The sequence below is a fragment of the Borostomias antarcticus genome, assembly GCF_949987555.1.
Source record: "Borostomias antarcticus genome assembly, chromosome: 7".
In the NCBI taxonomy this organism is placed as follows: Eukaryota; Metazoa; Chordata; class Actinopteri; order Stomiiformes; family Stomiidae; genus Borostomias; species Borostomias antarcticus.
The window spans coordinates 28329404-28343373 of record NC_140240.1 but is presented as its reverse complement, the minus strand read 5'-3'; the positions used below and the strand labels follow the sequence as shown (position 1 = coordinate 28343373).

At 46.4% G+C, this 13970-nt stretch overlaps 1 protein-coding gene across 1 annotated transcript in view; it reads left to right on the top strand.

The window, feature by feature from the left end:
- Positions 1 to 13970, top strand: part of LOC311311689 (nidogen-1-like) — a gene marked incomplete at both ends in the record, with an annotated part of 28813 nt that overhangs the window by 10842 nt on the left and 4001 nt on the right. The window contains 13 exons of the mRNA XM_084441443.1: positions 32 to 334; positions 556 to 779; positions 1241 to 1719; positions 1936 to 2076; positions 2647 to 2892; positions 4245 to 4445; positions 5062 to 5295; positions 6677 to 6814; positions 8110 to 8238; positions 8506 to 8649; positions 9410 to 9538; positions 12047 to 12286; positions 12718 to 12890. Coding sequence (XP_084297569.1) covers positions 32 to 334; positions 556 to 779; positions 1241 to 1719; positions 1936 to 2076; positions 2647 to 2892; positions 4245 to 4445; positions 5062 to 5295; positions 6677 to 6814; positions 8110 to 8238; positions 8506 to 8649; positions 9410 to 9538; positions 12047 to 12286; positions 12718 to 12890 — 2781 coding nt within the window. The remainder of the gene's footprint in view (positions 1 to 31; positions 335 to 555; positions 780 to 1240; positions 1720 to 1935; positions 2077 to 2646; positions 2893 to 4244; positions 4446 to 5061; positions 5296 to 6676; positions 6815 to 8109; positions 8239 to 8505; positions 8650 to 9409; positions 9539 to 12046; positions 12287 to 12717; positions 12891 to 13970) is intronic.

Below are 13970 nucleotides of genomic sequence, written 5' to 3'. Positions count from 1 at the left end.
ACATGCTTTTAAAAATATATTTACACTGCAGGTTAATACCAATGGCTTTGTCGCGATAGCTGAACCTACGCCAGAATCCGAGTACCTGGGAAAGATGCCGGCCGGTTTTGGAATGATCGCCGCGTTCCTCAGGGATCTGGACAGCAGCGACGGAGTTGGGAAGGTGTACTACCGTCAGGACAACGCCCCAGATGTGCTCCTCCGGGCGGCCGAACACATCAGCCAGGCCTTTCCCCTGGACGACGAAATAGAGCCCACCCACGCCCTCATCGTCACCTGGGAGAACATGGCGGTCAGCGGCGTCCCGGGCCGAGGAGACGGGCTGGAGAGGCAGGTAAGCGCCCGCCTGACGTCGTTCAGAATATTTTCTTTTCATTTTTTCCCTTTCAGAAACAGAAAACATCGCACCGAGAAATGCTGTTGATTTTGACAAGGCTTTTTTTCTGAGGCAATTTCAATGCCTTAATTGACAGCTCCTGCAATTAATTGGTCAATTACTTAACGGGTTATGAAGGAGTAAGCAGGAACTAATCGATCTCCTGTGGTTTCTTGCAGAGGAACACTTTCCAGCTGGTCGTAGCCTCCATGGCGTCCGCCTCCTACGCTATCATGTTCTACCCCAGGGACGGCCTGCCGTACTTCTCCAGACCACTGGAGGACCCTATCCAGACAGGGTTCAGCCAAGGCCTGGTGACCGGCTGGTTCAGCTGGTCTACGAGCCAAGGAACGTACTACCGCACAACCACGGATAACCCGGGATCTGTCAGAGAGCTCATAGAGTATGTAGTCATCTATCAAAAACAACATATTATACAAGTTGGTCTTATTTTGTGTAGAATTTGATTAATTTTGAATTAGATTTTGTATGATGTGGAAAAAGTAATCTGATTACAGTAATCTGTTACTTTGTAATCAGCCACTCCCAACACTGGTCATGGCACAATTCAATCGAGATCAAGAATTTACTCACGTCATTCACTACCTTTCATATTTTTTCAGATTTAAGGTCCCATTGGGGTTTTCTGTTCCTGCCTCCACTTAGGCTTTCTATTAGCTAGTCATGAACTTTTGGTTCCTTATTTGTGTCCAAAAAATCCAACCGTTGGATGTTTGCAGGAGGGCTTTAAAACCTATATTTCCTGAAGATTTTCATCAGTATGGAACGTATCCTGTTTGCTTTCTATTACTGCTGTGGGTTGATCCTCGCCGTCGCATTACGGTGCGCCCCATCTCTCCCCAGGCAGACCAACTCCGGCCAGCGAGGCGTGTGGGTGTACGAGATCGGCACCTCCCCGTTCTTCACCTCCGTCTCCCCCGGGCAGAACCTGGACCTGCCCCCCGAGGAGGGGGTCCCCAGTTACCCGGTCCCCGTGACGCCGAGACCAGCGGAGGGACAACAGGAAGTGGAGTTCCCGCCTTACGAGGAGGAGGAGGAGGAAGAGGAGGAGGAGGAGCCTCCGACCGTCCGCCCAGTCCAGTATGAACCTAGATACCCGGAACCAGAGCCGGTCCAGCCGGTCCCAGTGAGCCCCAGATACCCAGAACCAGAGCCGGTCCAGCCGAGCCCCAGATACCCAGAACCAGAGCCGGTCCAGCCGGTCCGACCGAGCCCCAGATACCCGGCACCAGAGCCAGCCCAGCCGGTCCGACCGGGCTCCCAGCCCCAGAACCCTCAAGTGGTGGTGGTGGACGAAGACTACGAAGATCTAAATGTGGATGGTGAGCCGGAAAATTGAGAGAGAACTTGGTTGAACGAGCTAGAACTTCGTTTAGAAGAACTTGAATGGTTCTTCTAAACGAAGGTCTTGCGATTAAAACATTGGTTGAAACGACCCGTTTGAGTATGTTACTTAACAGCCAATGTCTCAACGTTAGTTTTCCCTTCCTTCAAGCAAAATACGATATACATGCCTCGGTTTATCCTTCTCTCTGCAGTGTTTGTGTACAACTACGAGAGGTGTGCCAACAACAGGCAGAAGTGCTCCACCTTTGCCGACTGCCGGGACTACAGAGAAGGCTATTGCTGCCATTGCAGACCTGGCTTCTATGGCAACGGCAAGGACTGTGTGGCTGAGGGTAAGACACATCCCATAATAACCCAGGGACAAGAGGGTGTGGTCGGTTTAAACAATGTACTTGTGTAATGTGCAGATGCTATGATGAGTAAGCCATATGCTATGACCTGAAGTAGGGATGCACGATATATCGGCAATCATATCGGTATCGGCCGATGTCAGTCATTTTTTAATATATCGATATTAGTCCGGGGTACAAAACAGGGCCGATGTGAGCAGCCGATAATTATTTCCGTCTAGCTGCTGTTGTGTGTGTAGTTGTTGAGAGGAATAAATGTGGTAAATCTATGATTTATCAGCTTTTCCAAATGTTTTGGAAATAGAGACAGTGTTTCCATGTGTTTTTCAGTATGTCAGTATAACATTTGATTATCATAGAAACTTGTTTTTATACATAATATATCGACGTCAGTAAATATCAATTATCGGCCATAACAGCAATGTTAATATCCATTATCGGTATCGGCTAAAATGTTCATAGCGGTGCATCCCTACCTGAAAGCATATAACTGGAAAAAAAACAACCTCCTTCCATTGACTCAAATGTCCGCTGGTTCACATGACCTTGCAGGCAAACCCCAGAGAATGAACGGGAAAGTCAACGGCCGAGTGATTGTGGGAAACACGGCGGTGGAGCTCCGCAGTAACGACCTGCACTCGTACGTGGTGGCCAACGACGGGCGCGCCTACGTGGCCATCAGCACCATCAACCGGACCGTGGGCCCCTCGCTGCAGCCCCTGTCCTCGCTGGGCGGGGTCATCGGCTGGGCCTTCGCCCTGGAGCAGCCCGGATACCAGAACGGCTTCAGTTTGATTGGTGAGGGGAACAGCCTCGTTCTGGGGAAGCTCAAAGAAACACTGATAAGAAATAGGAGAGGTTTGGGAATTTATGTGCAGTACATGTTTCATGTTTTTTTTGTCTGTCAAAGGTCCACATTTGTGCGTACTGGTCTTTTTGTGGTGTTCTATAAAGTTATTTCTCATAAACGTAAGTTAGTGAAATGTGATAATCGTTAATGATATTTCTCGTCTGTTTTCATCGTGAGTACTTAAAAGTATGTGAAGACATGGGTTGTGTTCACCTCTTCTGTGTATATTTTTGTATAGGTTTTATTGGGCCATGAAATGTTATTCCAACTCATTGCTTCCAGCTGGCCAAAGATCCCTCAAAATGTTTCCCTTTGAAGTGTAATTTCATTGGCTCTGGGATGTTGCTGGGACATGAGAATATGCTGAGTGGAGAATCGGGCGACGTAGAATAGAGTTGCATCAGTAAAAAACTACTGTTTCAGTGGGTAAAGTAAGTAAGCCTTTGAGAATGTTTCTCGGGCCTAGTGGCCCATAGGGCAGGAGCCTATCTCCTGTTTCTGTAGCGTGAGGCAGCTTGATGTACAAGTCCACCCCCCGGATATGGCGCTAGTATGTTCAGTGGATAACCACAAAAACACACACAGGTCGAACCCCGATCTCTGTACTTTTTTCAACGCATACCTCTCCTTTTTTCCTATAAAGTAACTCTCACTGAGTCAGTAAAAAAGAAACCAAATTTTTGGAGAGAAGGTTTGTAAGGTTGTTTGGTACAGAAAAGGTTTGTAGGGTTATTTGGTATAGAGAAGGTTTGTAGGGTTATTTGGTATAGATAAGGTTTGTAGGGTTATTTGGTATAGAGAAGGTTTGTAGGGTTATTTGGTATAGAGAAGGTTTGTAGGGTTATTTGGTATAGAGAAGGTTTGTAGGGTTATTTGGTATAGAGAAGGTCTGTAGGGTTAGTCGATAAAGAGAAGGTTTGTAGGGTTATTTGGTATAGAGAAGGTTTGTAGGGTTATTTGGTATAGAGAAGGTTTGTAGGGTTATTTGGTATAGAGAAGGTCTGAAGGGTTAGTCGATAAAGAGAAGGTTTGTAGGGTTATTTGGTATAGAGAAGGTTTGTATGGTTAATCGGTACAGAGAAGGTTTGTAGGGTTCTTGGGTACAGGGTTGGGTTCTATTCCATTTCATTTCCATTAATTCAGAATTCACTGGAATTGACTCCAACTGTAGAGATTACATATATAATTTCTCCCTCTCTTCTTCTTGCCCTCCCTTCTACACACACACACACACACACACACACACACACACACACACACACACACACACACACACACACACACACACACACACACACAGGCGGTGTGTTCAGCAGGCAGGCGGAGGTGACCTTCCAGCCCGGCAACGAGCGTCTGACCATCAAGCAGGAGTTCATGGGCATCGACGAGCACGACCACCTGGTGGTCAGCACCGAGCTGTCGGGCCGGCTGCCCGAGGTTCCGGCAGGGTCCAGCGTGCAGATCGACCCCTACGAGGAGATCTACCAGTACAGCAGCAACCGTAAGCAGGCCCACTGGACACAGCGCGGGTCAGGCCATAAAACCCAGAAGTAGCGGCGCTGACCGCGTATTCTCATGATAATAGTGTCTGGAGCCAGAAGCTTTCTACTCTACTGTTATGCTGAAATGCAATATACAGTTTTCAAGGATTCGATGATGTGTATAAAAAACAGGTACATGGTGTATAAGAAACAGGTACATGTATGTCACTTGTAGACTTGGGGACGTACTGTGGATCCACTACCCTCAATCCTGAATTCGAGTCATCGCACCTCGACATAATTGCAGTCTAAAGTCGGTTAAGTGTCTGTAGATCAAAAGCTAAAGTCTTGCCGCATACCGTGTGGTTGTTACTTGATAAAAGGACAAACTTTAAAGTTGCTCGACAACTGCTTTATTGGCAACGGCCATGTTCCACACTGCACACCCCGCGCAACTCCTAGACACAACTTCCTGTCTCTTCACAATAAAAGTACTCACTTACTCCCAATACAGGATAACATGTATATCTTAACACAGGCCATTATTAGACCAACTGAATATATTATATCCAGTACACAAATAGTAATATCTGTAACCTCACATAGTAAAATTTTCCCTCTTTCTCTCTTCTCCAGACATCACTTCCTCCTCCAGCCGCGACTACACCATCAGCCTGCCCGACGGGAGCATTCAGACCAAGAGCTACCAATGGCGCCAGACCATCACCTACCAGGCCTGCCCCCACGACGAGGCCGCCAAGGAGGCCCCGCCCACTCAGCAGCTCAGCGTCGACCAGATCTTCGTCATGTACGACGCCGGCAACCAGCTGATCCGCTACGCCATGAGCAACAAGATCGGCTCCATTGACAGTGAGTGACGAGGAGGCGGGGCCTAAAACCCGACACGCGCTCGACGTCGGCGCTCCGCTAGCCTCCGCGTGCGGCTTGTTGGACGCGCTCGGCCGAACGTCTGTTTTTTTCTGATCGCTAAAAAGGATCACTTTTTACCTCACACACGTCTTCTGGCTCTACACATATGTGCTCTCTGTTTCCTCACGCACACACACACACACACACGCACGCACGTCTTCTGGCTCTACACTGTGCTCTCTGTCTCAGGCTATGAGATGTTGTCACCGCTCATCTGCTTTATACTTCTTCTCAGGTGAAAATATGTTTCACTTCCTGTGATACACAAACAGTACTCAGCCAGAATAATTATGTCTGTAATATAACAGAAATGTCAGTCATGGTCAAAGACTAGTGGCATGAATGTACCCTAAACATATATCCTCGACGCCGAAACCTTTGACCGAGGGTTAGCCTGTTTACAGCTTTAAGGTTAACAAGAGGCCGCGTCTCAGTTCACACAAGGTTATTTACTGTGGGTGGGAGGTGCCAGGGTGTAGAAGGAACGGGGGGAGGGTAGGGGGAGGTGGGTGTATCGGGGGAGGGGGGGTACGGGGGGCGCAGGAGCCTCGGGGGGGGGGGGGGAAGGTTATGCAAGCAAACTTGAGCTGGAGTTTATTACCAAGAGAGTAGAACATCTGTGGCATGCTTCCTGTGAGGATGTGGTGCGGTCTGGAGGAGCCCGGGGCAAACGTGCCCCTCTAATAAGCAGCTGTCCGATAGGCGGTCGCCGGGAGAGGTGTCTTACATGCCTGCGTCTGCCGAGCGGCAGTTAAGTGTGGAGTCACAATATTTGTCTGGCCGTAGTGCCTCTCCGAAGGGACCGCTTAATTTCGGGGGAGTTTACTAAGGGTGGGGGGAGGGGGGAGTCCAAACCCCTCAAACTATTGTTTTTGTGCATTGCTTGCAAGATCCCCTTTATCCAAGTACAGTATGTTTGGAATTTATCGAATAACCTGAAATTCTACATTGTTTGTTTGTGCATTGCTTGCAAGATCCCTTTTATCCAAATACTGGGTGTTTGGTCTTTATCGAATAAACCTAAATTCTACATTTGAGTCCGACAAACTTCAATGTTTATGGCTGTGGCTTCCTGTATTCCCACTGCTCCTGCTCCTAATAGCCTTTTCAGACGTGCCCTGGATCAGTCTATCGGTGTGTAACACACAAATAAACCCCATCTCTGCCCTTCAGATAACACATCCTACACTTGCTATCTGCGCTATACAGTACACCTGTCAGGAAAACGGATGTGAAGAATAAGAGAGACTTGGCCTGAACGGTATTCTTATGTTGAACATGAACTGCAGTACAAGGAAAGGTCATTTTTTTTGATTGACAGGTGGACCACCGGAGCAGAACCCGTGTTTCACCGGCCGACACGGCTGCGACACCAACGCCGTCTGTAGACCGGGGGAGGGGGTCCAGTTCACCTGCGAGTGCGCCACCGGGTTTACTGGGGATGGACACTTGTGCTACGGTAGGCAGCCTTCGCACTATCACTAGTAGCTCGATGTTAAGACCAATTTATACTTCGTTGTACGACACTTTTGAAAGTGTCGACAGACAGAAATGACACTTGTCGACTGAGTACTGAGTAGCTGGTCCATAAAGAAGAGGATTGAGGTGCACAGAGAATTTACATAGTTTGGGTTAAATATAAAATATAGTTATGTTCATTGAGGAGAGAGACTTGGAATGGCAGCCAGTGTAGTGTTGTCTATTTTTGATTTGATTAGTTTGAAATGCTGTAACTAAAATATTTCTAGATGTGGAATTTTGAATTTTTACATTTCATCTTACCTTTAGAATTAAAAAAAAAGTTTTTCAAGGGTTAACGTTTATAGTGCAGCTCACGGCCTCCTAGTGATCACAGGGACGTCGAGATGTTCAGGGTCATTGGGACGGTTCTGTATATATGTGACTTCAAAAGAAACTTCAAATCTGATGTGTCTTTTGAAGTCACAGATACACAGAACTGTCCCAATCCAAACATCCCCTAGAGAGGGCAGCCTATCATTGATGTAATCTCCGCCTCAAGTAGTATTGGGTTGAACATGAAAAGTTCAGTTCCTCAACGGTTCAGGTTTTGGGTCAAGAAACTGAGGTTCTTCCTGTGGGAAGATGATAGTGATCTGTTCTTATAGCTCCGGTAGAGAGTGAGATGCAGGGAGGGAGATGCCATTAGATATCTTGAAAACTCTCTTCATAGTTCTTTTTGACCTCGCTCCATGTCAACTGCAGGTAAACTCGTGACAATTTCTAATTGTCTGAGCGAAGGGCAACGCCAGACATCCTAGAAGCTTCTTTAATCTCAACAAACTGGAAAATCCCGGAATTATCTTCTTATTATAGAGTTAACATGACAAATTATTGGGATGGTTTGGAAGTCCTCAACTGAAACAATGAGAATGGGGGGGTGGAAGTGGGGTTGGTGGGAAACGTTTGTTTTGGATTAGCGGACGCATTCCTGTCGGGAAGTTTGCTAAGAAAACATCTGTGTGTGATCTGCCACCCTTGGCAACGATAATGTCATTAATTCATACTTGTTAAGCCCCTTTAATGTAAAGCTACAAAAATCCTGCTGAGTCGGCCATATGAAGTATTGATTTCTGAATCTATCCAATACAAAGACGGCTTTGTAGCCCAGATGAGTGAGCGTTGAATTCGGACACACCTCTCTGCAAAGTGTGAGTGTTGTTGTGAAAGTGTGTTCATAATCTTAGTACTTATCATGGCCACGATCTATAAATCTATATTTGTTCTTGTTGGCAGACATTGATGAGTGCAGGGAGACGCCTTACATCTGTGCCCAGAACGCTATCTGCAATAACCAGCCAGGGACCTTCCGCTGCGAGTGTATGGACGGTTTCCAGTTCGCCAGTGACGGGAAGACTTGCGTTGGTATGTAAGGTCTCAATAAGCTTTAGTGTGAGGATGTCCGTTTGTGTGCACAGCTGTGTGGGTGGGCGTTTCTGGAGTGTGGAACAGTGTTTGGATAGTCTACAAACGCATCTACAGATGTTCTGTACACAAACGATCTGCTTTGTTTTCTGTGGATGTAGGGTGTCTTTCTTTTTTTGTGCAGTGTTTTTCTGTTTTGTAAGAACAAACAATGGATTCAGTGTGAAATTGGATCTGGAATTTTTGTCTCCCCCTTTTTCCGTGTAGAGGTGGACCGACCCATTGACCACTGCCAGAGGGGCACCCATGACTGCGACGTTCCGGAGCGGGCCACTTGCAGCTACACGGGGGGTTCGGTTTACATCTGCTCCTGTCTGCCTGGCTTCTTAGGAGACGGCCGCGTCTGCCAAGGTAGAGTGATACGTTGATGTGTTGCTTTTTCCACTGCGCGTCTCTAAGTGTGAGCGGCGTGTAGCGTGATAAATGATTGGTTCCTATGAATTATCTGTTCCTGTGCGTCCGGGTCTAAGCACGTGTAGTGTTGAGCCTCACAAAAGAGAGAAAACGACACAGCTCTTCATATTTTTCCCCGTTTGGAGTCGACGTCGGCGTCTAATCACAACCGCTCTCCCGTATTCCATTTTGTGAGATATACATCATGTCTTCACGTCGACGGAAGCGTTGGATCTACGCAGAGCTCTCTGTGTTCTCCTCGCTGTAACTTTGAGGCCCCCGTGAGAGGAAATGCGCCCACCTGGACAGGAAATGCAGAAACCTGGCCCTGCAGCTGTGGAGCTCGTTGGTCATGCGTTTCATCCACCCTCTCCCTTCCTTTCACTCTTGGCTAGCCACCAACCTTCTGCCTCAGGAATCTCCATACATCCCTGTAGGGTTTCCATGGTTGGACTGGAGAGACTGAGTTTGACAGTAAACTTACAGGAGCTAAGCCTTCAAATGCCTTTCTGCACTGTTTGCCTCAAATATACTATATAGTATTTCTAAAGAATATGTACATAAGTGTATGTATCTACTAGGACTAGCAAAGTATTACATAATGTACGGTAACAGACTGTGAATGCGGTCTTTATATCCGCTATCTATTCCCAGTATTTCATATCGATTGTTTACATTCTCATTCACAACTTTACCTCTCTGTGTATGTATTTTTCAGACATAGATGAGTGCCAGCAACGCCGCTGTCACCAGGATGCAGTCTGCTTCAACACACAAGGCTCCTTCACCTGCCAGTGCCACCCTGGTTTCCAAGGCGACGGTTTTCAGTGTGCCCCTGGCTCTTCGGGTAGGTAACCCCTCAGTGACCAGCATGTAAATATACTGTCTGAGGGCCTCCCAAGTCATGTGAGTGGGATCTTTTTTTCCCCTGATACTTAAACAGCAGCCAAAGACGGCAATGTCCTGCTCAATAGGGCTTTGGGTATGTATACATACTTGGGGGGGGGGGAAGTAAATCTGTGTTTTTTTTTTTGAGGAAAGAGGTTTATTTATGCTCATTCATCACCCTGCAGGACAAGAACATTTATCGGCTACGTTCACAAAACAGTGTCCTGCTGACCGTACCAAAGACTCGTACTGAGTACCGCAAAAAACTTTCCAGTTGTCTGCCCCTCCGGCCTGGAATGAGCTTCAAAGAACTTTGAAACTGCAGGAGCTTGTCTCACTAAACAATTTTGAAGCTAGGATAGAAGCCATGTAGGAAAATGAAATGCATGTCTATAAATGTTTTGACCCATAAGTGGTAACATTGCTTAAAATAATATTGCCTGACTTCAATCTATATGTAAGCTGTAATTATGTGTGTCTGTTTGTGCTGTTTGGTTACTTGCCCAGGTCTCTCTTGCAAAATAGATTTTAAATCTCAATGAAGTTAGGGTTAGGTTAAATACAATAAAAAAACATAATAGCCATATGTGAGTACAAAGAAACCAAGCTAGTGGCACCTACTCTTCCCAAGTGTTAGACCTAGCCCACAGCTGTTTCATGTAAAGCCCCTGACAGCTTCTAGTTTAGAGAGGAAAGAAGATAGGGGAGGCCTATTTGTCATCAGGGAGACTAATACATACCATGAACGAGAAGCTGTTTAGATAACTCTCCATAAACCCCTTGGCAGACTACACAGTCTGTGCTGAACATACAGCGCATTCTACGGCCCCAGCGGGGCTGCGTTCACAAAGCTAAACGTTCATATCCGCCATGCGTCATCCCTTGGCTCGGATACTGCACTGTAAGTGTTCTCTTGAATCAAAGTTATTCAGGGCTGGCGAGGCTAGGGAAGGCGAGCCTGCGAACACGTCCAAGACGGTAGAACGCGACCATAGAAGAAAACCAGAGCTGAACAATTTGTACCTGAGTGTTAGAATAGCTATGGGGGAAAGGGGCCTTATGAATGGTGCGGGCGCTTAAGTGTCTGTTGACTCTTGATTGGCCTTGACCAATCAGGACCTTCGCTATATCATGCGAGACAGAAGCCAGGTCCTCGAACCTGACATTTGAGACTAAGCATCCTGTCCCGAGGCCGCTAGGATCCACAGATGTTACACAGGAAGAGAAGAAACGTATGGCATGTTGACGTATACTGTAACATGCGATGCTGATAGCGGAACGTAAACATAACCTTCGGGGCCGTTAGCTGGGGGGTCTGTGACATGTCACATGGATGTGCCGGAGCCTAGCCAGCAAGGTTTGCTTTGAGAATTGGACGATGGAGCGTCTTTGTTTTCTGTAGTTTTCTCCTCGCATATGAAAGTCCGCTGAGGCATGACACACCAAAGCTTGCTCATATAGACTATAGCAATATTATGGCACACATGGTGCAGAGGTTTTAGTGAGTTTTTTTCTTTCTTTCACCCTATAGTACCACAGTACCACACAGTATCAACGCTCATTTCTCAACTCGGCACCAACAACAGCCTTAGCTCTCTCTCCTTTCCCCTTTGTGGTTTTAGTTACATGCTGTGTAGGTCTACTTAATCACGTTTCCATTCCATTGCCACAAAAGAACAGCATCATGGGAAGGGAGAAAACATGTTTACTGTGTACGTTTTTATTTGACTTCAGGTGTTAGTAGTTTGGCGTCCTCCCAAAATGTCCTGTCTTTGATTATGTCCCCCTTTTTGCACCACTCCAGGTGTGGAGAACTTCACGTACGTCAAGCTAATTATAGCTCCTCACCGCCGCTCTACAGTTTTGTCATAGTTCTTGTCTTTGTCAGAACATGCTGTAACATCTACTGTATTCTGCAAGCGTTAAAGGTTCGTCTCAAGAGCTGATAACTTTCTGACAAGCGTTTTGATTTTGAACCTTCTGAAGAGATAGTGTCCATAGTTTTAGGGCGTTGTCTTGTCTGTCTCGTTGATTGTTGTCGCCAGACATTGTACATAGTGGAGACGGAATGTTTTGGTCAGTCTGGGTCGTTCCGAAGGTCTGTGGTTGACCAGATACTGTATATATAGTATCCTAGAGGGAAGAGTCGTCTACAGAGGCCTGTTAACTCCAGATGTCACCATGGTCCCTGATGCTAGATATGTGTGACCTCAAAAATATGTTCACACAAGTGAGGAGTCATCTCATCTTAAGGTTCTGTTGCACTTCAGAACGAACCCAAATCGTTTTGAACCGCCATAGCTGTGTGGTATTGCATGGCAATCATCTCCAGATCCAAGCTTATTCATGTAGTAATTTTAGAGAGAAAAGAGAACTTTTTCTCTCTAAAACCAAAGTATGCCTGAGGTCATGAATGCCTGGGGTGACTAATCATCCAATTTCGGTCTTTCTTTCTGTGTGATCCCAGAGCGTGAGAAGACGCAGTGCGAGCGTCACAGAGAGAGCGCCCAAGCCGCCACCTCCACCTCCTCCTTCTCCTTCTTCTTCCGGCCGCGCCCGCTCGTCGGCCAGTACGTGCCCACCTGTGACCAGCACGGCTCCTACGAGCCCACTCAGTGCCACGGCAGCATTGGGCAGTGCTGGTGTGTGGACCGCAACGGTCAGGAGATCCCCAACACAAGAACGGGCCCTGGCTCCAGGCCTTTGTGTGAGTAATCCCTCGCCAAAAAAAAGAGTAGGGGACAAGGCGCCTATTGATGAATTGATCAATGGCTGGGCTTTCATATCAACACAATGGTTTAAAAAAAATAAGTTGCACACTCAACCACTCCCCCAACACCCTGACGAAGGGTCTTTGTCGGTCTATTAAAATTACAGCAGTGTGATTGAGTGTGCAACTTTTTTTTTTTCCACCGTTGATGTTCAGTTAGTCTGCACCTCTGAAAATGTAGGGTGTGCTCCACTCTATGTATGTCTGTATGTACTGTATGTATCTACTTCATAAATAGCTTTAAATTACTTATTTTCCATTCCCTGTGACAGTTCAAATATTAAACTAAATACAATGGGACAGTATCTTAAACTAAGTGATACAGTACATTCAGTATGACATAAAATATGAATTTCTACATCTTCCAGGTATTGACCAGGGAGTGACCCCCTCCCCCACTGGCCCCACCCCCCGGCCCGACGTCAGCCCCGTTGCCACGGGGACCCACCTGCTGTTCGCCCAGAGCGGCAAGATCGAGCACATCCCCCTAGACGGCCACAGCATGAAGAAAGAGGAGGCCAAGACTCTTCTGCACCTACCAGTGAGTGTCTGACCACCGATAGCGCATACCTTATCTCAGCCAAGTACCACGCATAAAGGGTTATTAATTATGTCACTCTCCTTTGCAAATGATGTTCTGGCCACAAAACTGTTAACTCATTTAGATGCTTTCTTAGTTATGGGCCTTGTCTTAAGATATCCCGCAGCTCCCAGGGGGGATTGGATAGGTATAAGCAAGATGTTATAAAATTCCACTTGGCCCATCAGAGACCAGTTTTTGAACTGCAGTTTAAATGCATACATGGAGAAGTGTTGAATACAAAATGGCAAGCAGTTGTTTCACGACAGAGACTTCTGTCGTCTCTTGGAATTATCTCCTCAGACATTAATGAAAAGAGCTTCTTTTTCACCAATTCTGTTCCATTTTACACAACTGAGAGCTCATTTATCCCAATGACGTCCACCCCCACTCTGGAATGTTCCGAATTCCACTTAGACAATCTTCTGCTTGTGCTGGAACAGTGGACTGTCCAAACCCAACGGCTTTCATTTGCAACAAAATGTCCTGCCATTTTGAAATCCAGTTTTACACCATGTTAGCCTGCTTAAGTTGAAATCCCCTTCTGGCATTTAGTCGAATGAGCGATCGAAGTAGCCCTTTGTGAACGCAGCACAAATTTATAAATCCATAAAATGCTTCCATTTTAACAGGCATTTATTCAATGTCCTCTCACTACAAACAGTAGTCCCGTTGAATGTGAACCCCTAATATCTTGCTCTTTCCAATTCGATTAGTGGAAAGAGCAAGTCATCTCTTTTTGTCCTGAAGAATGGAGCCTACAACCTTCGTTCTCAGGACTTTCTTCACTTCGCTGTTCCCAATGAGAACAGAGTTGGGAAGGAAAGCTTTTAGGTTCTCTGCTCCAACTTCATGGTCTAAACTGCAGTTGGAGCTCAAACTTCAAAGCCTGGTGTCTGTGAACACATTCAAATCCATGATTTGTCCAATTGTATCCAGGCTTTATGAGTGCAAATGTTTTAACTGATTTACTTGATTGTCAATTCTACTGTTTTTAATCTGTATGTTATGTATGTTGTGTCTATGAAACTGGATGTGCTG